The sequence below is a fragment of the Doryrhamphus excisus genome, chromosome 15, assembly GCF_030265055.1.
Source record: "Doryrhamphus excisus isolate RoL2022-K1 chromosome 15, RoL_Dexc_1.0, whole genome shotgun sequence".
Classification (NCBI taxonomy): domain Eukaryota; kingdom Metazoa; phylum Chordata; class Actinopteri; order Syngnathiformes; family Syngnathidae; genus Doryrhamphus; species Doryrhamphus excisus.
Window position 1 is genome coordinate 2,652,368 of NC_080480.1, and position 24,671 is coordinate 2,677,038.

General features: G+C 39.8%; 1 protein-coding gene across 5 annotated transcripts in view; it reads right to left on the reverse strand.

Moving 5' to 3' along the window:
* LOC131102972 (trinucleotide repeat-containing gene 6A protein-like) overlaps positions 1-24,102 on the reverse strand; it is a 47,929-nt gene extending 23,827 nt beyond the window's left edge. For 3 of the 5 annotated variants that reach the window (XM_058048714.1, XM_058048715.1, XM_058048712.1), the window contains exons 1-6: positions 23,916-24,102; positions 22,674-22,722; positions 13,471-13,565; positions 6,238-6,546; positions 4,613-4,660; positions 50-2,168 (exon numbers count right to left, since the gene is read on the reverse strand). In XM_058048714.1, the coding sequence (XP_057904697.1) occupies positions 50-2,168; positions 4,613-4,658 (2,165 nt within the window). In that variant the 5' untranslated portion in view covers positions 4,659-4,660; positions 6,238-6,546; positions 13,471-13,565; positions 22,674-22,722; positions 23,916-24,102. Of the gene's footprint in view, positions 1-49; positions 2,169-4,612; positions 4,661-6,237; positions 6,547-13,470; positions 13,566-22,673; positions 22,723-23,660; positions 23,831-23,915 lie in introns of those variants that run through there. The other 2 variants (XM_058048713.1, XM_058048716.1) reach the window with 2 other exon arrangements.
* Between the last annotated feature and the right edge of the window lie 569 nt (positions 24,103-24,671).

Here is a 24,671-nt window from a genome sequence, read left to right on the forward strand (position 1 = left end):
TATTTATAATAATAAAATAATAATAAAGCTATTATAAAACATTAATTACCTTTCATCTTTGCTGATGTTGCCGCCTTTGTAAGCGGATCCATCATCCCAGCCACCTCCACTCGCTGGGCCCTTGTTATCCCACCCGGAATTTGATCTCTGATCCCCCCAACCGGTGCTTCCTGTGTCCGAGCCTGCGCAACCTGGGCCGCTTCCCCAGCCTGAACCTCCAGAGGTCTGGCTGGGAGCTGCCTGCCCTGTTCCCCAGCCGGAGCTATGCTTTCTTTCATCTGATCTGGGAGCCGGGGGCTGATTGTTAGAAGGGGGATTGACATCCCAGGCGGTGTTCTGCCGTATGGGCGTTTGTCCCCATCCAGTGTTCGACAGGACCCTCGGATCCACGTCGGTTCGACTCGGAACGGGTGCGAACGGTGCGCTGTTGGCTTTTCTTCGGTTCCCTCCCTTGGAGAGGCTGCCCTCTCTGTCTGAGCTGGACTGGCCTCCGGAGCTCTCGCCGCTTCCCTCGCTTCCTCCAGAGCGACCCCAGCCTCCTGTCACACCTGCCAGGCTTGCACTTCCGGGTCCTCCGGCGCCCATGCCCATGGCGTCGTCCTCGAGGCTTTTCCAGCCGTTGTTCGCGGCGCTTCCTTTGTGACTTTCAGCATCCGAGGGGTTGCCGCCGTGGCTTGTTCCCCACTCGGCGGCGGACATCTTTGTGGATGTCGACGAGGACGAGGAGGAAGAAGATGCGCTGCTTCCCCAAGGGCGTGGTACCCCTAAGCTGGAGCCCATTGCAGTTTGGTTTACAGTTCCTGTGGATCCCGGGATTTGATTTGAACCGACGCCTCCACCCCACTGATTCGGGTTACCGGCCGGCCCTTGATCCCAGCGCGGTGCGCCAGCGCCGTGGTGGTTATTATTACTCTTAAAAGCAGCAGTAGAGGACATTTGGGGGTTCCCGCTTTGTGGGTTCACAGTGTCTAAATTCGGGGGGCCCTTATCTCCGAAGCAGGTAGACGCATCCCAAGGTGTGCCGAAAGTTCCGGGGCGCCCCGTTTCTCCTTGGGGATGCTGGGGTGCTGATGAAGTGTTTCCATTGGGCAGCAGACCACCGCTCCCGCCTCCAATGGAACCCCAGGAACATTCGCCGCTCATCTGGGGTGAGGCGATGGAGTTTGGTGGGCTCGAGGTCATTGTTGCGTTAGTAGTAGTAGTAGTAGAAGAAGAAGTAGTATTCATCGTTATAGTGTTATTTGGTCCGTTTGATTCAGTGTTAAGGTTGGCGGGCTGCAGGCCACCGTTTCCGCCGTTGCCGCTTCCTAACACGTTGCCGCTTGATGTACCGTGATTCACCTCCATGTCTTCCATCATAGCGCCGTTATCTGGAGCTGCCATGCCGCCCCAGCCCAGCAAGGGGCCCTGTTGGGGCGCAAGAGCCAGTTTTGAATTCATCCCCTGAGGCTGTGGAGGCCGTTGGCCCTGGGACAACGGGCTCGGGCTTGGATTCTGCGACCAGGCACCGTGGTTGGCATTTGGGTGTATGGTGTTTGGAGTGGAGTCTCCATTCATGTAGGTGGTGCTTCCGCTGGAAGTCGTGATGGTGTTGCCTGGCTGGGTGCCCCAAACGCTGCTGTTATTAACGAGCTTGTTATGGTTACCCATGTTATTGCTGTCAATACCGCCGGACCCAGCCGCAGACAAGTGCGGCGGTCCGGTCATGTTGCTATTTCCGTTATTTGCACCACAGATTGTTCCGAGTCCTCCGTTGACCTGACGACTATTGCCGTTGCTGTCTCCGTTCAGCGAGACACCAACCATCATGGCAGAGGAGGGAGAAGACGCCGAGGACGACGCATTTGCCGACATCATCCCAGTTGTCGCAGCGATCGCCCCGAAGTTTTTCTCTGAGCCAGTCGAGGGGCTAGAGTCCGCGTCCATGCATTCTGACGCCAACTCGGGGTCTGATCCGGATCCGCAGCCGGAGGAAGAAGAGGAACAAGAGAAGGACGAAGAGGAAGGGGGCCAGACAGAAGAATTAGTCGAGGAGGGGTTGTTGGCTTTGTCCGTGCTTCCGTCCACTAGCACTTTTCCCCAGTTGCTGTTGCCGTCGCTACTGCAGGGAGAACCAGAAGACCAGGGAGACGGCTCATACTGAGAGTCCAAGCCAGGGTGTTCCAGACCTTGAAGCAAACACAAGAGATATATAGTGTTACAAAGTATCCAGGGCTCTACATTAAAAACAAAAAATTACTTGCCCGTGAGGAATCCTTAAGGTGAGAACTACTTGCCCCATGTAAAATGAAAAGACCGCCATAATGATATCATCTCATTTTTGTGGCATCACATGAGAATCTCAAATAAAGATTAAATGATTATCATTTCTTGCGGTTGTTTTTACTACATAGGTCATGATTAAATAGATCAAATTGTGGATCAAATTGTGGAAGACACATTTGTGTACTACAGTAAACCTCGGATATATCGGATTCAATTGTTCCCACTGGTTTTGTCCGATATAAGCAAAATCCGTTATATGCGTATACCGGAAAATGTCACAGTTCCACATGTCCAAAAGGAGTAGGAAGAAGCAAAGCTTATTAAATCCTACCCCTCCATCTGGTACTTTTTCAATCGGTAACTGTTACATTTGTTCACTTCCTGCTTTCCTAATATAGTTAGAGGGTTTTTTTTTTTGTTTTATTTTATTTTATTTTTGTCACATACCGAAGTACGAGGTGATATAAGCTGATTTTATCGACGGAGTGGATATTCGTGACGTTGATATTTATCTGATTATATCTTGTACAGTAAACCTCGGATATATCGGATTCAATTGTTCCCACTGGTTTTGTCCGATATAAGCGAAATCCGTTATATGCGTATACCGGAAAATGTCCGTTTTACGCATATATCGGATTTATATCCGGTATATGCGTAAATCGGATTTTATCCGTTATAAAAAGGCACTTCCTTGACTATGTTTCCAATGTACGTGGACGCGCAGGCAACGCTGCAAACGCTGCAAATGACGTCGTATAGCAGCCTGTCACGATTCGGCGAATCGGAGCGCCACGATGCGGCCATGCGATATATGCGAGGGAAATTTAATGGAAATGCATTGGAACGGGACTGGAGATTTTGTACGAAATAGGCGAAATCCGTTATAAAAAATCCGATATATGCAATGAATTTTTATTGGAAATGCATTACAAAAAAATCGGTTCTTTTTTATCTGTCCGTTGTGAGTGAATTTTCGATATATCCGAGGTTTACTGTAGTAAAGCGTTTTTAATCCAGAAAAAAAAATGCTCAATCGTCAAACAATAATTTGTGAAACAAAAGGTGAGAAAAATACACAGAGAAATGGAAGCGCTAGATTTTGTAGCTTGTGCAAAAATCAGCACTTTGGTATTGGATCTAAAATCGGTGGCGTTTCATTGTGACCGCTTCAAATTGTCACAGCAATGGGATTCACTCACCTGTGCCATCATTTGATTTAATAAAATACTCGTTTAGGAGGCACTGTTTCATCACTTTTTGGTGTTTTCCTTCAGAAGTTGTTGAAGAATTAGACCATGTTGGCAGGGACGCCATGATAGATGTTTTCGTAGTCAAACGATCGCTGATTGGTTTAAATAAACGGTCTAAATAAACGATTCAGTCTGTGTTTTACCAACACCCAACAAGAACCGCTTTAAAAAAAAAAAAAACTCTTCGCAGTATGGCATGCTAAAGTGCACTTGCCCAACGGGAATATCACTGATTGGATTTACTTGACCGAATTTTGTTTGAACTTGCCCCGGGCCATCGGTACATCGTTATTGTCGAGCCCTGGTATCCACTTTTGTAACACCTTCTGTCCATCGTACAAACATGGGTGTGGTTGAAAGTACCGATTAATTAACCATTATTTCCAATTGGACACGGCCGTCGCCATTTTGTTGCCACAGCAACAGCAAAAAGCACAAACAAGCTAGAAACTATGAATTCACTTAAGCAAAGCCAGGGTCGGCGATAGTGACTTCGGGATTAAGTCTGAAAATCAGTATTTTTTTCACAAATATTTACAAAAACACCTTAGGGATATTTATTGGATGAGAATGTCCATAATCTAAAACTTGAATGACTCACAGAGAACATTTACAGACCGTTTTTTGATTCTATGATACCAGCGTTCAGTTGTCCAAAACAAGCCATTTGCAGCGAACTGGCTCGTTTTATGTTACGAGGCTGCCAAGTCCGTCTTCAATCTTGAGTCACATACAGTCTTCGGCTACATTTACTATCGCTTTATTTTTTATTTTTTTCGAAGCGTAACTCCCACCAACTGGCAGTCATCACATACATCTCACTTTCTCATAGATGACTGCCAAAGGCTCACTCGCTCGCTTGCTTGCTTGCTTATTGTGTTCTGTTGCCAAGTCTCTTTTTTTGTGCCGTTTCAATCCAACTTCCCTTCATTCATCCTTGACAATCTCTCTGATACGCCATGAGAGAAATGTATCATTCGAGGTCAGGAGAGAGAGACCGAGTGCCAAGCAAAAAAAGGCCGAAACGCTTAAAAAAAAAAAAAAAAGGAGGAAATACAGAGAAATATAGAAGACGAAAGGCAATGTGTAGTCACCTGTTTGATTAGGAGAATGGCTGACGGAATCCCGAATGGGAGCCATGCCTGGAAAAAGAGAGAGAGAGAGAGAGAGAGAGAGGAAAGGCTGTCAAACAGAGTTAAGATAGAACTTTGGCTGAGGACGACAAAAAAAAAAAAAAGGGAGATGAAGCTTGAAAAGAGGAGACAGAATTAAATTAAAGAAACGAGCAAACAAGAGTCGGAGGAGCTGAAAGGAGTGTTAATAGGCGGATCCAGCCAGATGTGCGGCCTTAATTACCGGTTGCAGATGTGTACTAAAAAATGACACCGCATAGTGTTAACAATTAGCGTCTTAGCTTGGCTGCAGAACTAATAAAAACAATTCTGGTCGTAATTGTCAAGAATCCTTTTGGGCAATGGCTTAGGTGTAGGGTTGTACTAATTAATTGTATTAAATGAATCCATCATTACTCAATTATCCAATGCACTGAAAACTAGCGTAAATTCCGGACTATAAGCCGCTAATTTTTTCCCCAAACTTTCAACCCTGCGGCTTATTCAGTGATGCGGCCAATTTATGTAATTTTTCTAACCGCCGCCAGGGGGCTCTCGAGTAGAAAAGGTAAGATTAACACAGGTGGAATAAATGCATAAATTAAATTAGCGTGAACATACCCTCATCAGCTTTCAAGCTAAAAGCAATCGAGCTGTCCGATAAAGAAGGAAACAGAGCTTCTGCACGTAAACTTAATAGCATAAACGAAATCGATGGTGAGACGCTGGAAATGGCAGCGGGAAGAACTGGAGCAATGTAAAAAATAAAAGACGAAGAAAGCTTTCAAAAGGTAATAAAAGCAGGTGGCTGTGCTGCTAGCGTGTTGCTATTGTGCCGCTAGCGTGTTGCTATTGTGCCGCTAGCGTGTTGCTATTGTGCCGCTAGCGTGTTGCTATTGTGCCGCTAGCGTGTTGCTATTGTGCGGCTAGCGTGTTGCTATTGTGCTGCTAGCGTGTTGCTATTGTGCTGCTAGCGTGTTGCTATTGTGCTGCTAGCGTGTTGCTATTGTGCGGCTAGCGTGCGGCTAGCGGGTGGCTAGCGGGTGGCTACTGTTTTACTGCCGGCGTCACAGGCACCGTTTGTGAAGAAAGTTATATTATTATTATAGTATTTATATTATTAAAACTTTGAAAACTCTGTGTACCGTCTTTTTTTGTAAATATGTTAACATGTTTTAATGTGGGCACATGCGGCTTATATAGAGGTGCGGCTTGTGTATGTACAAAATGGGTTTTCCTCTAAAAATATAGTGGGTGCGCTCTATAGTCCGGAAATTACGGTACTCTATTATTTGATTATTGAACTATTCTAATTTTAGTCTCAAATGTGAACAGTTTTTAACATTCATTTGTTAAGACTTTGATAAACAGCGATGGACGTTTGTGCCCGTTTTCTGTTATGCCGCCGACCAAACCACTGCACTGATTACTCGATTAATCAAAACCTCAAGCTTCAGATTAATCGAGTAAAAATAATTGTTAGTTGCAGCACACAGCTTTTTATAGAACCATACACCATTTCGTCATCGTAATATGTGCAAAGAAGATTAATCAAGAATGAGTCAAGAATGCTTGGACGGTCGGATTGAAGTTTTTACAAAGCCTACCTGCGAGGCTAGCACGAGGCTGCAGCTCCTGAATGGGCTTGAGTGCCTCCCCGGGCTGAATGGAGAACTGGTTTCCTCTGGTTCCCAGGTTGACGAGGGAGTAGCGGACTTCTTAGCGGGTACGGCCTCACCTCAAGGGTCTGGGGTGAAGAGGCCGGGTTGTTCAGAGCGGGCAGCTGGCTGATCAGGCCCCCTTGGCATCGCTGACGACTTGCGGAACACTTAATGTGTGTTTTTGGGTGTATTTGGGAAGGGCAATGCAGTGTGGATTTAGGACTTTTTTTTCCTGGACTTTGCTTCTTACCGGTCCTGAGTAAAAAAAATAAATAAAAGAACGGTATATCAGATATTGGATAATAACTAGGAACATTGATAGTACAGCTTAGAACAACAACAATGGACATCCTCATTTTATATTGCAGAAAAAAAAAATATTCTGGTAATCCAGCGCAGTATATGTAAATTTGTGGTGAATAAAATACACAGTAAATCCCTTTTTTTGGTCAAGTCATACTGTCAAACTGTCATATGATACTACAGTCTCTTATGAGGCCCATCGAACAGAGAATCAATAACGAGTGTGACACAGGCAGCCTTCGGTCAAAGTGGACCAGTGTATTTGACAGCTAGTGTGCGCGGACCACTCTCCTGACCTTTTCTAAAGGAGGTTAGAATGTTGTGTCTTCCTGCCTGCTGCAGCAGGACACGGGTCTATTTATAAACTTATAAAGCGTTCACTTTGCTGGTCAATGCAATACGCAAACAAAAACAAACAAAGTATTCACATGTCGTACTTCGGTCAGTAAGGATAATTCATAATGTCATAACAACGTCATACACTTTAACAGTACTGTCCTTTAAAGATACTCCGCCAGAGATGCATACTAACTCCTTATTTCTAGAATATTAAAAGACAACTCAGCAGTCATTTTAATCATCATATTATGAAAAAATAACGCACCACAAAGTTGAAATATTAAAGAACAAATATGTAATGTTTTTTCTGAAATGGGAATTCTTTGAGAAAAAAACAACAAAGAAATTTAGGCTGTGAAAATGTCAAAATATTATGCAAATAAAGTCATAAAAAGTTGAAATAGTTACTAGTTATTAAAAAAAAAGAAAATGAAAAAAGCTGCTGTAATTTTTTGAAAATAAAGTCAAAATATTCAGAGAAAAAAAAAAATATTTTAATGAGAAACATTGCAAGAATAAACTCAAAAGTACTTGAAAAAATAATATTTAAAGAAATACGTTAAATCTGTAATTTATTTGATAAATATTTTTTACAAATATTCTTTAGGAAGTTTAAAGTTAGTAAAGATAATTCACAATGCCGCCTACAGAGAACATACTAAAATCACAAATACTTGCTGATATAGTTCATCTTCAAACAGCTAAAATAATGCATAAGGCTAAAAACAACCAATTAGCTAAAAATGTCATCCAGTACTTCTCTACAAGAGTGGAGAAATATGATCTCAGGGAAGAAGTACATTTGAAACACTTATATGCTAGGACTACGTTAAAAAGCCATAGCATTTCAGTATGTGGAATCAAACTATGGAATGGATTGAGTAAGGAAATCAAACAATGCACAACGATGAGCCAATTCAAGCAGTTGATGTTTGCTAAATACAAGGATGAAGAGTCTTGAACCAGTCATGATGTGCTATATATATCACTATATTGATACTTACTATGGTACACATTGTCACAGTATGGTCATATCACCTCGTACTTCGGTGCGAGGTACATTATTTATATAAAAAAAAAAAAACAACTTAAAACTGTATTATGGAAAGCAGGAGGTAAACAAATGTAACAGTTACTGATTGTAAAAGTAAACTGTATTATGGAAAGCAGGAAGTGAACAAATGAAACATGTAAAAGTAAACTGTATTATGGAAAGCAGGAAGTATGGTCATATCACCTCGTACTTTGGTAAGTGACAAAAAAATAAAATAAATAAATAAAAATTAATAAAATTAAATAAAGAAATTTATTAAATAAAATTAAAATAAATTAAAATTATATTGGGAAAGCAGGAAGTGAACAAAAAATACATTAAAAAAGTAAAAATTAATAAAATTAAGTAAAAAAATTATTAATTAAATAAAATTAAAATAAATTAAAATTATATTACGAAAGCAGGAAGTGAACAAATGTAACAGTTACTGATTGTAAAAGTAAACTGTATTATGGAAAGCAGGAAGTGAACAAATGAAACATGTAAAAGTAAACTGTATTATGGAAAGCAGGAAGTATGGTCATATCACCTCGTACTTTGGAAAGTGACAAAAAAATAAAATAAATAAATAAAAATTTATAAAATTAAATAAAGAAATTTATTAAATAAAAATAAAATAAATTAAAATTATATTGGGAAAGCAGGAAGTGAACAAAAATACATTAAAAAAGTAAAAATTAATAAAATTAAGTAAAAAATTATTAATTAAATAAAATTAAAAAATTAAAATTATATTAGGAAAGCAGGAAGTGAACAAATGTAACAGTTACTGATTGTAAAAGTACCAGATGGAGGGGTAGGACTCCTTTTTGGACACGGGGAACTGTGAACTGATTATGGGATGCATTCAATTGTAATCTGATGCATGTTCAAATGAAATTAAACCATTACCATGTTGTTTGGAACTTATCTTACTGTCATTTTCTGTACCAACTAATATGCTTTGGTCGTTATTAAAACTGCGCTATAGCTTTGCTGAAGCAGATCCGAGTCATCCTATAGGTACTATGGATTTTCGACAGAAAGAGACACAGGGCATGTTGACATGGCATACTGACGTCTGCACCGTCTTTGGTTACTCCCTGCTCACCGAACCTCTCTCGGCATACGGCCAGCATCTACTATTTAGACTCCTGCATGCTGCTCGGCCATACTCCACAATTAATCCAAAAACAGAACTGTAAAAAAAAAAATACATATCAAAAGAATAACAGTCTCCAGAAACTATCCACAGCATAAAAACAACTGCTCCCTTCCAGGGAATCAAGTTGTTTACATATCCAGGTCCTGACTCAGCTTCACTGCACCTCTTCTCCCAACCTCCAACAATCAGCCTATAAAGTGCATGTAGACAACAAGACACCTCATGGGGAGCAGCTTTCCCCCGTGACGCATACGACCGATGTCTTTGATATGCATTCGTTCAAATTACATAGAGTACGATTTGTTCTTCCCCCCCCTCCCCTCGGCTTTCATCTGAGCGCAGCTTTTCACATGGGCCCCAAAAGCTGGCAGCAACACGACGGCTGCGATCATCTTACAGGCAAGAGAAGAAGGTTGGGAAGGGGGACTCACATAAAGATACGCAGACACTGAGTGCAGAGGAGAAAGAAATGGTAACAAAAGAACAGAAACAATTAAAAAAAAAACCAGAGTGTGTGTGTGTGTGTGTGTGTGCCGTATATGGAGGTGGGGGGGCAGGAAATGGAATGTAGAAAGGAGCGACAAAGAGCCCATCTTTGAGGTTGATGTGAGTGGAATGCAGCTGCAGCTTCGAACATGTATGAAAAAAGCAACAAGGTCAGCCAGGATAAGTCAGTGGTGTGTGAATCCAGTACAACTTGTACTCCGTGCACGTCTTAGCCACGAGTCCACATAGCTGGCTCAGTCCTGTTGGACAAGGATACTGTATGGTCGTACCGAAGCTAAAACAATACACGGTGGAACCTCCGAGTACGAGCGGGTTCTCGTTTTTTTCGTATTTAAAAGAACATTTTGCCCATTTTTTTTGCAGTTAATGTACAATATCAAGTCTTGTTGTGTTAATAATACACGGTGCAACCGTGTTGTTAATGTTTTCTTTTTTTGTCACAAAACGTCCTTGTTAGCAGCTTGCTAATACATGGAAACCGGAACCGGACGTCAACTCTCGTCTCCAATCTATGGCGCCATCAAACTAACAGTTACGTCGCAAGTCTCAGAGATGTTAACACAACACATTTTCATAATTTCATATGCATAAATCAATTCCAAATGCATATAGTTAAAACTTTGACTTTCACTGAAGACGTGACAATGTGGCAGCGAGATCAACACAGAACCACCTGCCTGTTTTGCCATGAGTTAATGCATTTCTTGAATTCAATAGCGTTTGGCACCTTGTTAAACTGTTGGCATTTGCCTCCATTTTGGGTTCTTTTGCAGCCACGATCGATAAGAAAGACAGACGCTATTGGATGCGAGAAACAGCTCATGGCAAAACACACAGGTGGTGTTCATGTTGCTCTCGCTGCCACATTGGGGTCAACAATCTGTTCTTCAATTAAGCTAAAAGTATCCTTAAATAAAAATAAAAATCCTTAAAAGTATACTTAAATACAATCTCCAAGGGTTCTAAATGCAATATACTAAGTTCTATGTGAAGTACTCCATGACGCCTCATATTAACTCACGTAACTCAAAATCTCAGTGTATAGACCGAGTCATATATCTCATCTCGTTTCGTATTATCTGCATACTGTATTTGTATATAACTGTGCAATATCAATCTCCAAGGGTTCTAAATGCAATATACTAAGTTCTATGTGAAGTACTCCATGACGCCTCATATTAACTCACGTAACTCAAAATCTCAGTGTATAGACGGAGTCATATATTTCATCTCGTTTCGTATTATCTGCATACTGTATTTGTATATAACTATGCAATATCAATCTCCAAGGGTTCTAAATGCAATATACTAAGTTCTATGTGAAGTACTCCATGGCGCCTCATATTAACTCACGTAACTCAAAATCTCAGTGTATAGACTGAGTCATATATCTCATCTCGTTTCGTATTATCTGCATACTGTATTTGTATATAACTGTGCAATATCAATCTCCAAGGGTTCTAAATGCAATATACTAAGTTCTATGTGAAGTACTCCATGGCGCCTCATATTAACTCACGTAACTCAAAATCTCAGTGTATAGACTGAGTCATATATCTCATCTCGTTTCGTATTATCTGCATACTGTATTTGTATATAACTGTGCAATATCAATCTCCAAGGGTTCTAAATGCAATATACTAAATCGTATGTGAAGTACTCCATGACGCCTCATATTAACTCACGTAACTCAAAATCTCAGTGTATAGACTGAGTCATATATCTCATCTCGTTTTGTATTATCTGCATACTGTATTTGTATATAACTGTGCAATATCAATCTCCAAGGGTTCTAAATGCAATATACTAAGTTCTATGTGAAGTACTCCATGACGCCTCATATTAACTCACGTAACTCAAAATCTCAGTGTATAGACGGAGTCATATATTTCATCTCGTTTCGTATTATCTGCATACTGTATTTGTATATAACTGTGCAATATCAATCTCCAAGGGTTCTAAATGCAATATACTAAGTTCTATGTGAAGTACTCCATGGCGCCTCATATTAACTCACGTAACTCAAAATCTCAGTGTATAGACTGAGTCATATATCTCATCTCGTTTCGTATTATCTGCATACTGTATTTGTATATAACTGTGCAATATCAATCTCCAAGGGTTCTAAATGCAATATACTAAGTTCTATGTGAAGTACTCCATGGCGCCTCATATTAACTCACGTAACTCAAAATCTCAGTGTATAGACTGAGTCATATATCTCATCTCGTTTCGTATTATCTGCATACTGTATTTGTATATAACTGTGCAATATCAATCTCCAAGGGTTCTAAATGCAATATACTAAATCGTATGTGAAGTACTCCATGACGCCTCATATTAACTCACGTAACTCAAAATCTCAGTGTATAGACTGAGTCATATATCTCATCTCGTTTTGTATTATCTGCATACTGTATTTGTATATAACTGTGCAATATCAATCTCCAAGGGTTCTAAATGCAATATACTAAGTTCTATGTGAAGTACTCCATGACGCCTCATATTAACTCACGTAACTCAAAATCTCAGTGTATAGACTGAGTCATATATCTCATCTCGTTTCGTATTATCTGCATACTGTATTTGTATATAACTGTGCAATATCAATCTCCAAGGGTTCTAAATGCAATATACTAAGTTCTATGTGAAGTACTCCATGACGCCTCATATTAACTCACGTAACTCAAAATCTCAGTGTATAGACTGAGTCATATATCTCATCTTGTTTTGTATTATCTGCATACTGTATTTGTATATAACTCAGGGAAAAACTGTTGATTTTGTTAGTACTTGGGGTGTTTATATTGTTTGTTTTTCTATATTGTGTATTTTGTACTGCTTAACTGATTCTGTACTCTTGCTGCTGTGCAATGCAAATTTCCCCACTGAGGGACGAGTAAAGGCATATCTTAATCTTTAATATATTTGTCCCTTTTATTCATTATAAATTCACATTTACAATTGTTTTCTACGTGTAAAACTGTAATTGTAAAACTACCAAAACATGCAGTTTTATGGAAATTCTGTCTCAGGTAGCGTCAGACTTCACTGGTAAAGTTAATCAAACATGAGTAAAATTAGTAATCGCAACAAATTGGGTATTTAATGCAATAATAGATTGCTAGCAAACGAACTGTTATGACAACATCTCCGAGCGCTCGCCCACCAAGTCCACGAGCACCTTTTACGATCCATTAGAACGGGGACATGTCTTTTCTGCACCAACTATCTCATTTTCAGTAGTTGAAACACTGCCAAGTGTTAAAAAAAAACGTCACAAGTGCATGCGTGTGGTTTGAGGAAGATAAGATTTCTAAGGCCGCCACACTATGGGAGGGGTTTTTAAAAGGTTTGGAGTAGCTCGGTGGTACTTGATATGTCAATGTTACAGCAACAAATACACACTTTAAATGCATTTATTTAAAGATGTTGCAATTGTTTTTCCTACTGAAACCCTGGTACGGAATGAAGTTGAACGTGAAAGTCAGAGATATAGATAGAGGCTATCACGCTTTCTACCTGAAGACACAGTGTTAGTAGTTTTAACAGTAGTAGGCTCATAAGCAGTGGAAACCGGAACAGGAATTAAAAAACGGACAACCAGTACGTAGTCACAAGGCAAAGTACACCACCATTACATCCTACTGCAAGATAGGAACCAAACTATACAATGGTTTGAAACTTTATTCTTTGTGGTTCTTTTCTATAGAAACAGGAAGCTTTTTTTGCCCCTTCAAAAATACTGCAGAGTTTAGTCATATAAAAAAAAAAAAGTGACTGGCAAGACTGTCGGTTCAATAAATCAAACGTTTTAAAAGATGGTCTCTACCTTCTGTCCAGTGCTGTGTATTATCCTCCTTCCTTGTCACACTCTCCGTTTCTCGCTCTCTTCCATCCACAGTCAGTCCCTCTGTGGGTGGATTCCTTGTGGAGAACAACAACAACAAAAAAAGGCTTAATTGCAGTGCTCCATTGCAATGAGTTTGACTTGAGCATATCAGAAAATGTCAAACCGAGTAAATGAATGACTGGTTTGATAACAGAGCGCGTCTACTTGACCAAAAGTATAAAAACAACAATTGAATAGTGGGATGGCTTTGGACTTGTATGCAACTAGTGAACTGATTGGTTGCTAGCAAGTTACTGGTGCAACTGATACATTCTCACCAACGGCTACTATCGTCAACAAGACGTTTTTTGTAGTATCTGTGGTTGCACCATTGGGCCTGCAGGAGAGGCTGCCATTTAATCCATTAATGGGATTTCAACAGCACTAAAAACAGACATAAAAGACACCGACGCTGCAAAAGACATGTTACATGCGGTAACATCTCGTAACAGCGGGGGGGGACAGCGGTCTTCTGTGTGCAGCTATTCAAACAGAACAGATTTTTATCACAATAGCTCGGTCATCAAGTCCGATGGGATCATTCATGTGATCCGACGTGGAATTCTGTTGATTCTGTTTGCAAACATGCAATTTTATGGAGCCATTACGAACGGCCGGAACAACAATAATGACTCCGGAGAAGAGTATAAACAGAAGCAAAGTGCCTCATGGAGGCAGGCCACTGATTTGGAACAGGTCGTGGTCACCTCGAATATCCTGTGACCTGTGGACTCACTTGCTCTCTCGATCTACTTTGTATGCAAAGTGTGTGGTTGGTGCAACCACACACACACACACACACACACGTCGCTAGCAACGATTATTGGACATCATTACCATCATGATGTGAAAGTACAGCAGAAGCTTGGTTAGCATCATTAATTTGTTCCAGAAACGGATGCTAACAAAAATCTATTTTATCCATAAGAAATCATGGAAATCCAATTAATGCATTCCGTAAAACCGAAAGTTTCACATGCTTACAAAGAATTTTCTTTGCTGATTAATCAAAACAAGTTTCAGATTAATCATCAAAAAAATTGGCAGTTGCAGCCCGAATAGAAAGTTACCCCAGGATTCCCTCACAGCCAGTGGATGGATGCTAACCAACGTTCCATTGCGCTATTCAAATTAAGGCTTCAGCCAACAATTCTTTTTATTTGCTGATTAATCGAAACAACAAGTTTCAGATTAATGATCTAAAAAAAAATTGGCAGTTGCAGCCCAAATAGAAAGTTACCGCTACGATTCCCTCACAGCCAGTGGATGGATGCTAACCAACATTCCACTGCGCTATCCAAATTAAGGGTTCAGCCAACAATTATTTTTCTTTGCTGATTAATCGAAACAACAAGTTTCAGATTAATCATCTAAAAAAAAATTGGCAGTTGCAGCCCGAATAGAAAGTTACCCCACGATTCCCTCACAGCCAGTGGATGGACGCTAACCAACGTTCCAAATTAAGGGTTCAGCCAACAATTATTTTTCTTTGCTGATTAATCAAAACAACAAGTTTCAGATTAATCATCTAAGAAAATTGGCAGTTGCAGCCCGAATAGAAAGTTACCCCACGATTCCCTCACAGCCAGTGGATGGATGCTAACCAACGTTCCACTGCGCTATCCAAATTAAGGGTTCAGCCAACAATTATTTTTCTTTGCTGATTAATCGAAACAACAAGTTTCAGATTAATCATCTAAGAAAATTGGCAGTTGCAGCCTGAATAGAAAGTTACCCCACGATTCCCTCACAGCCAGTGGATCTATGCTAACCAACGTTCCACTGCGCTATCCAAATTAAGGGTTCAGCCAACTATTATTTTTCCTTTGCTGATTAATGAAAACAACAAGTTTCAGATTAATCATCTAAGAAAATTGGCAGTTGCAGCCCGAATAGAAAGTTACCCCACGATTCCCTCACAGCCAGTGGATCTATGCTAACCAACGTTCCACTGCGCTATCCAAATTAAGGGTTCAGCCAACAATTATTTTTTTATTTGCCGATTAATCGAAACAATAAGTTTCAGATTAACATTTTAAGTTATCTGAAAGTCTTCACACTCCATCTGCATTTCAATCAGGGCCCTACGCCGCCCTTCAATGCCATCAAAATGTAAATTCTTCTCCAACTTTTTAGCTGTCGCCGCCGCCGCCACCCCCCTCCCCGTGGTTCCCACACCTCCCCCCGCCCATCTCCTCGTCGGCTTCACTCCTTTCCGACCATCAAGTACTTCAGCAGATGGTTGTAGGTTCAACAACAAGAGCGGAGCATGGTGGGGGCCTCCTGGAGAGCACACACACACCACAGACGGCATCTGTTTATGAATGGGCCGACAATCCATCCCATCCCCCCCAAGAGATACAGCTGACGGAGGAAAGGAGGCACCAAGAGTCGTGAAAAATCAAGGCGGAATAAAACAATCAGGCAATTGGGGGCGTAAGGAGAGAAACGGGAATAGGCGATAATATGAAGTATGTCTTATGGCGCCACAATGCTATGGCGTTTAGAAGGTATATTGAGGATTAATGTATTTATTGATTATGTTTGCCAGTCAGTAAAGTTAAAGAAAAATAAATTCATCCAAAGTGTTACATCGAAATAAATTCCGAAATATACAGTTTTATTAACAATGCATCCATTGAGGACACATCTAACAAGAACCCCCCATCCTCAACCCGCCCCCAGCCATAGCCGCGCACAAACCGGCCACCAGACTGATCAACGGGATTTGCGTTCCAAAAATATCTTGTAAATATGGTCCTTTGTTTTTCCGTTTTAAATGCTTGAAACAATCTGGACAAGTTTACGCCACGATTCAGCACGCGCTGTGCTTTTCCATTGTGGGAGACAAGTCGGGCTGTGTGACGGCACCGAGGCGCGGCAGAAAGATGAAAGGACAACATTGTAGTAAAAAAAGGTCAAAAGCAAAGTTATGTATATTCAGAGTGATCGATCAAAAACAGCACCCAAAGAAAGCAAGCTTTTGTGTGTAGAAATGCAATCAAGCAAGCGGTTAGCCGTACATGTTCGACCGCAGCGCATTGAATCGTTTGCTGGGTTTCTTCAAAATGTCAGATAGTTAACATCGTGTTTTTAATCGCCGGATAATAATTTCCATCGCTCTGCTGATCACAATGACACGAAACAGCAGCACAACGTGTCCTCTTTGTGAAGCCTTGTCTAATATTCTGTCATTAACATGCACAAGACATATTAGCATTAGCACAATGCTATATAGCTATTGATGGAAGTAATTAAATGATTGATATTATCATTACAAGTTATTTTGATCGTTGTATCAGGCATTAAAATGGATCAATAAACCGAAGAAATATGTCTAATAACGTTTTCCATGACTGTAGGTGAAAACGTGTATTATCAATATGAATTTTGACCCTCAACCCCATATTATTTATTCAAAATTTTTTAAATTATTTGTGAAATTCACACATATTTGATGTCATCTATTTATTATCCACGTTATTATTATTGTACGGGAGCCAGGCAACGACATTTTGTGTTATTGTGCAATGACAATAAAGGAAGTCTATATTTATCTATATTTGCAGTTTTTTCTTAATTTTTCAAATATTTAAATATTCTGAAAATCTCTATAAATGTTCCTTATATTATAAACAATTTCCATATTATAACTCCCTCCACCCATAATAAAAAAAAATTACAACTTTACGTTACTAAAATGTCATTTGTCCCTCATACGAGTTTAATCTTGGTATTCGTTAGTATTTTTTGCCATTTCTGTTTTTTTATTTAATCTTCATAACTTGTAATAATTTTCCAAAAAATACACCTTTGTTGTTTATTATATTACCGCTTTTAAAAGAAAGTCCAGAAAGTGCAGTAAAAAAAAAAAAAAAAAAAAAACATGGGCCTCTGGTTTTGGGTTTTAGTTAAAATTAAGTAGTGGACTCAAACGTGTACAGCAGATGAAATACTGATTTTAAAAAAGCCCTAATATTGACATTGAATTTGCTCCCGTAGCTGCAGCTGGCTAGCATTGCACTAATCTGCATACACAGGAAGAGGAGATCACTTGGTATAAAATTTACTGACTTGTAACAATGAAGTGAAAGGAACCCTTTTTCCACATGTGAGCGAGTCTGCTTTTGACTTGGGGGGGGGGGGGTTACATATTTGATGAATGGCACCCAAGGCAGACTATAAACAAGGGGGGTCACCATGGCCGCCACAGCAAAAACACAATCCACGCAACAACACCTCCACCAACCCGGGAATAAGTTCCTGCATTTGTAATGAATGGATCGGTTCAAGATAGGCGGTATGAATATACACAAAACATGTGACTTCTGACAAAATAACGCTATAAACTACAGCATGAAAAGTCAAAAACTATTTTAGGTTTATGACACGGTAGCAAACAAGACATCTGATGCTTTAAAACGACTCAGTCATAAGAAACCGTAGGCGTGTGTGTTTTCACGCCCAGTATTGAGTCATGAGCAATGAAGCCAAATTTACAAGGAGCTCCCAAGTATTGATTCTATTTATAGCCTCGAGGAAGTGTTTATCTTTACATAAAAACAACATGTGCATCCAAACACGGCAATTGGACATCGATGCCTGCATGTAAACACACTCCGGGCTCTCCCGCTGCTGGAAGAACAAAAGCCGGGGCTGGTCGCGTGGCTAATTTGCATGCCGAGCACTATATCATTTGCATCAATTTGCATTAGCATGTTCTCATAGATGCTCCACACTGGGAACCCCCCCCCACCCCCCTTCTTTCAATGCAAAGCCGTCACTCAATTAAAGGGGATGAAAAAAGTTATGGCTACACGAGCAAGGCGGATGGGGGACACTGAACTTTGTTTAGCGGTACAGATGATTAATCGGAAACTTGTTTCGATTAATTAATCTGAAATTAAGCTGAGCCGTGTTTCGATTAATTAATCTGAAATTAATTTGTCCTTTGGTTCGATTAATTAATCTGAAATTAATCTGAGGCTTGTTTTGATTAATCAGCAAAGAAAAATTGTACACATAACACAGAATATTTTGATAGTTGAAGCATAGAAAACTTTTTCATGCCTTTCTAAATAGGATTTTATTATTAGAGTCCTGTAGACATGAAATAACACCCCTATAGTCACTTTTACACTCCTATTATTCAGTGTTTACATTGCAACGCTTACTTGAGACGGCTGCTAGCGAGCAAGCTAGGTACTCAAATGTATTTCTTCTCAACCTATGGCTAAAACCTACCACACTGAATGGTAGAAGAGACTTTTTCCACTCGGTCATGTCGGACAATGCCATGATTGCCTTCATGCAGTGTTAAGGTAATGCAATGCTAACTCGCAAACTAGAGAGCTAGCGACCTTAATCGGTAGCCTTCAAGTTATTTCCTTTAAACTTAAATAGCCAAAAACGCACCACTTCCACACGGATAGGGAGGATAACTATTAACAGTTATTTAACCTTTAACATGAACATTAATCAAACGTAATAATTTTTTCTGGGTACATGATACCATACAGCATCCATATCAAACTTGCGCGGGCCGCATGTTTGAGACCCCTGTCCTATATTATGACCAGTCACAGGAGCGTTGTGCATTTCGGACACCCCATGTCCGTACAGTTCACGGCCAAGTGAGCTTCTGTAAGAAAAGCGGCTCGATTCTAGTTGGAACTTGCACAGGTCAACGGCATCCAAATGCTCTTCTCATCCCTCTAGGTGTGGTTTTACTGCCTGGAGGGGCCAATGGTCAACCTGCCCACCGTTGCAGCTCTGTTGCAACAGCACAGGAATTTATAACTGTGCAGTATTTCGCTTGAAAAATACACGCTTCTAAGTTAAAAACTGCAGATATAGATTACAAACAAATACATTCAGGAGAGCAACAGGCCTGACAACTTTGGCTAATCAAAAGCGAAAGTAAATCCAACAATGGGTGCATTATGCAAGCATTGTTATAGCCGAACGTGGAAAACAAAAGCTACTTTCATAAAGAATGACGAGCTCATTGCTTGGTAGGCCATTATGGACGTTGCCTAAATATCATTAGCATAATGTATAGAAAAATCTTTGGAAGTTATTGGCCTTAACACTTTATTATTATTTATCTTCTCTTAAAGGGGTAGGAGCAGACAACCCTTACGATAAAGGATATACATGTAGAAAACATGTTTATAGTTGGACAAAAGTCGAGACATTTACGACAATTATGCCCAACACTTATAAGCTAATAATTAGTAATAATAATAATAATAATAATAATAATTAATAGCAGCTGATTGCCAAAAAAACAAAACATGTAGTCAGCATATGCCGACAAAGCCGATCACAAAAACGATTGTCGTCCGGTGGCAAGTACATGTACGCTCCTGTCACGTAGGCAAAATGACGCGTCTCGAATTGAGCTCGCCACGGGCTACGCCAAAATCGATGCCAGCGTGTTTGATGACTCCCTGATCAAACCTCTTTTTGTTTGACTAGTCTTGCGTTTTTTGGTTACACCCTTTGACTGGCTGTACTTTGCATTTTTGCAGCACCTAGCTAGCTAGCTAGCATTACCTGTGTAGTCTTTGGACTAAAAATTTGACTTTTTTTTTTTACCAGAGTGACATGTTTTTGAGGTATGTACTAAGTTTCACTGAACAACTTTACTCTCTTGTTATTGAACCAAATGTGTCTGGTGCTCAAAACACGGTGTGTGGTGTTATTTAATGAACATAACACGTAATCTGACGAGCCTTACGATGGTGATACAATCAGAGGGGCCCTGTAGTAGCTCACAAAGGCTAAAATATTTATTTCAACTCTTGGTAGTTTTTTATATTATTATTATTATTATTAGGTGGTGAATTCAGATGTTTCAAAAAAATTAGCCTGAATGCTCGTTTTTTTTAATAATTACCAATTTGGCAGGGGCCCTTTCGAATTGTCTAACTGACCATCAACACTAATAATAAATAAAGTGGGAAAATGTACAATTAATTCACTATCGGTATTTGAATCGCCAGAATAAAAGCCTACTACTAATATGTTAAATGTACAATATTCAGCAGTTGTATATTGTATTAACACCAATAAAACAAAGCCATGTTAGGAAGTATCTTACTAAATAGAGTGGAAATAAAAAGGCTAATGTTGACATTCGTATGCAATTGGCTTGGTGTTACTTTATTACTTGACCAAAACCTCAGTAAACGTTACAAGAACTGAGTTCAGACAGCTGCAAAGAATTAACTTAGCTTTTTGTGACAACTCTAAACATACAGGCCTCAAAATAATCAACAATACCAATATGAGTTAACTTCTTTTTACACTTGTGGCACTGTTGCTAGGGTAAAAATGTGACGTAAACAATGCCTGTGAAGTCCATTTAGATTGTTAAGCTTCCACTGTAGCGTTTATCCCAACGTTAGCAACAACAAATACGTGCCTCCGTCTAGCAGGTTGAGGCACATTCACAATAAAAACATCCATTTTCGGGAACTTGCACGTGCAGGTGAGGGACGGAGCAGCGCCTTTGTGTAAGCCGCATGTGGACAAACTGTATAGACACAATGAGCTCAACACAAACAACCCCCCCCCATCAGGACCCCGGGCATGTCACTGCGCCATTTAAAACAGCAAAGCTGGCTCAGCACAATGTGGCCGAGACCAAACCCCGACCCCTCCGATTCAATTCAAACGGAACTGCATGTGCTTGCATAAGCGTCAGATGCCCGTGCAGCGTCCACAAACAACACACAAATTCAAGGAGGTGCTCGGTTTTACGAAAAACGGCCATCCCGACGACACGTTCAAAGTCAATTTCATAGCCTTGAGACGCGTTCAGGGATACGATCTTTATCCTTAGTGTAGCTACGCATGACTACATATTCTTCCACATGTTCCAGACCCCCGATCTTAATGTTAGCAAATGGCCTCCGTGTCGCACTTTGGACACCCCTGCTTTTATAGCTCTTCCTCAGGAAGGGGCGGGTCAACTCAGCAAGCAACCACGACTCGTCTGCTACTTCTTAGCTTCTTCCCTTTGTCACAATGGCAATTAAAGAGAAAAGGGGAATGTTATTGAAGCTGGAACTATTGCAAATGTTGATCTGAAAGCGTGTCGTATACACTAAAAGGAGTTGTATAGAGACACACAGGAAAAACCAATCACAACGCAAAATTTGTTCTCAATCAGAAATCACTCCACACTCTTTATTGTGTGGAAATATGGGGTAATAACTACAAAAGCAATCTTCACTGGCTAAATGTACTGCAAAAAAGGCCAGTAAGGATAATTCATAATGCCGCCTACAGAGAACATACTAACTCCTTATTTCTAAAATAAAAAAAATAAAAATAAATAAAATTAAGTAAAACATTTTTTTTAATAAAATTAAAATAAATTAAAATCATATTGGGAAAGCAGGAAGTGAACAAAAAATAAATTAAAAAAGTAAAAAATAATAAAATTAAGTAAAAAAATATTAATTAAATAAAACTAAAATAAATTAAAATTACATTAGGAAAGCAGGAAGTGAACAAAAAATAAATTAAAAAAGTAAAAATTAATGAAATTAAGTAAAAAAATATTAATTAAATAAAACTAAAATAAATTAAAATTACATTAGGAAAGCAGGAAGTGAACAAAAAATAAATTAAAAAGTAAGTTAAAAATTATTAATTAAATAAAATTAAAATACATTAAAATTATATTAAGAAAGCAGGAAGTGAACAAATGTAACAGTTACTGATTGTAAAAGTACCAGATGGAGGGGCAGGATTTAATAAGCTTTGCTTCTACCTACTCCTTTTTGGACATGTGGAACTGTGAACTGATTATGGGATGGCACTCAATTGTAATCTGATGCATGTTCAAATGAAATTAAACCATTACCATTCACAGTCGTTAAGGTTGCCGTAGTGGGAGGAGCAAGCGTATGTACACTGGTTCGTCAACACAGGAACATAATCATGTGACGTATACAAGCATGTTCAAGGGTCAAAACGTGTCCCCGGTTGGCGGATGCGTACTTCTCGAGTATCGTATTTACAATCCATTTGAATGCAACTTTCACGATAATTTATACGAATTTATCGTAAAACAAAAGACTTCCTGTACTTTCAAAATGAGCTTAGTGTTTATTATGTTTCTCACACACCTGTTAAGATGCTTCAGTTTCTTTGGTGGCAAGGCTTCCAATTCCAAATCTATAAAAAGAGACACAGATAAGGTTAATCATCTCACATACTAAAGTCCACTAATCCACCGTACAAATGCCAATAACCCATTGGATTTTATTGTCTTTACAATGGATGTTCACAGATGGTAATAAACAACAAACTGTTACAGCGTACAGCAATTATTAGCAATTATGCGGTGTGGACTATTTGGAATATGTAGGAAAGCAAGTTGCTCTGCTTGGCAGGGTGTCTAAGTGACGCGGATGGAGAGAGAGAAAAAAAAGGGCGAGAAAGTGCGTTTAGGTCAGAGTTGCAGCTCAGGTCCTGATCGGCCATTATCTCCTCAGCTGTTGGCCGACTCTCAGCTTAACCAACATGGCTCCTCGGCAGTCTGGTATTTTTCCAGCGCAACGAGAACTAGACTACAATAGCGTTTGTTAAGAGTCTCTGCGCAACATTTATCACGTATCTTGTCCTCCATTTAAACACGGCATGTTTGCATAGCACAAAAGCAAGGATGGACTTGAACTAACCAGCTGATGATGACCGTCCTTTTACCAAACAGAGGGTGTTAATAATCGCTGTATCGTTTAAAATGAAACATAAAATAACATTTAGACTGCAATTATTCCTAAAAGAGAACTACAAAACATGTTAACGACGGGGAAGCCGATATAAAAGCTCAGCAGACGGCTTGCCTGACCGCGGAACAATCTGCGTCGTTAAATTAGCATAGCGGCTAATGCTAACACTTGCTAACATGCTAATGGTGCGAAGCGGCTAATTAAATTGCTGTCGCGTTTTAAAAATGAAAAACACCAAATGCAAAGTATTGCTAGTTTTTACTCACCGAATACCACAATTTAAATAACAGAGTACATACATATGTCGGAAATGTAGCTTTATAATGCTAACAAATAAGGCTGTATCAAGCTAGCATTCGCTCCAATTCATTTAAATATTACCTGCCGCGCAATGCTTAGGGTTAGGAGTCGTCTGTCAGTCTTAGGAGTAAATGCATTAGCTATTTTAGTTGCAATTGCAAACACAACAGTTGACTAGTTGAGTTAGCTTAGCGCAGCCAACTAAACAACAACTTATCTCCAGCAGTCAGTCCCCCAGTGTAGATGATATCCCGACGACCGCTAAGGTTACATGAGCTCTGCATCGAGCGCAAAAGAGGGTGGGGGGGAGCCGTAAAAAAAAAGAAAAAAACTCACCTCATTGAAGTATAAAGTGCAACAGAGTGGAAGAGGAAAGCCGACTGGTAAGGCTAAAAAAAAAATAATAAATCGAACGCTTTTGCATCATCTAATAGGAGAGGCATTCGTCCTGCGTGATCGCCATTTTCTTCTTGAAGTCGCTGCTAGCTAACCTTTAGCTCGGGATCTGCTCGAGCCTCTGTGCGCGTGCACCTCAGCGCGGTCACGCGAGAGGGAGGGGTGGAGCGGGTAGGTGACTGAGGGGGGGGCTGGGTTTAGGGGCGGAGCGTCTGTGTGTGTGTGGGGGGGGCAGGAAACACTCTCCACTTCCTGTGACTGAAACAACCACACGCCATAAGAAACACATTACAGTATTCAAAATGACACACCGCTAATGTTTATTGACAGTTCATATTTCACTCAACTTTATTTAGACAACTCAGAATTACAAAAAAATTCTTTTGTTATGGGGGGTTGTTGCACAAAAAACACTCTCAAAACCCCCCAAAATGAATGCAATATAAGTGATTTGATTTGATAATTATCTGCCCGATATCAGTAAAAATAAATAATATAATAAAAATAAATAAAATAATAATAATAATAAATACAAATAATAAATGAATAATAAAATAAATAATAAAAATTAGTTGGACAATATCGGCATATACTTTTTCTGAAAAAAAATATATATAAGTGATTTATATTTTCAGGTAATGTATAATATTAAGGATGTTTGATATTCATCAGCCCGATATCAGTAAAAATAAATAA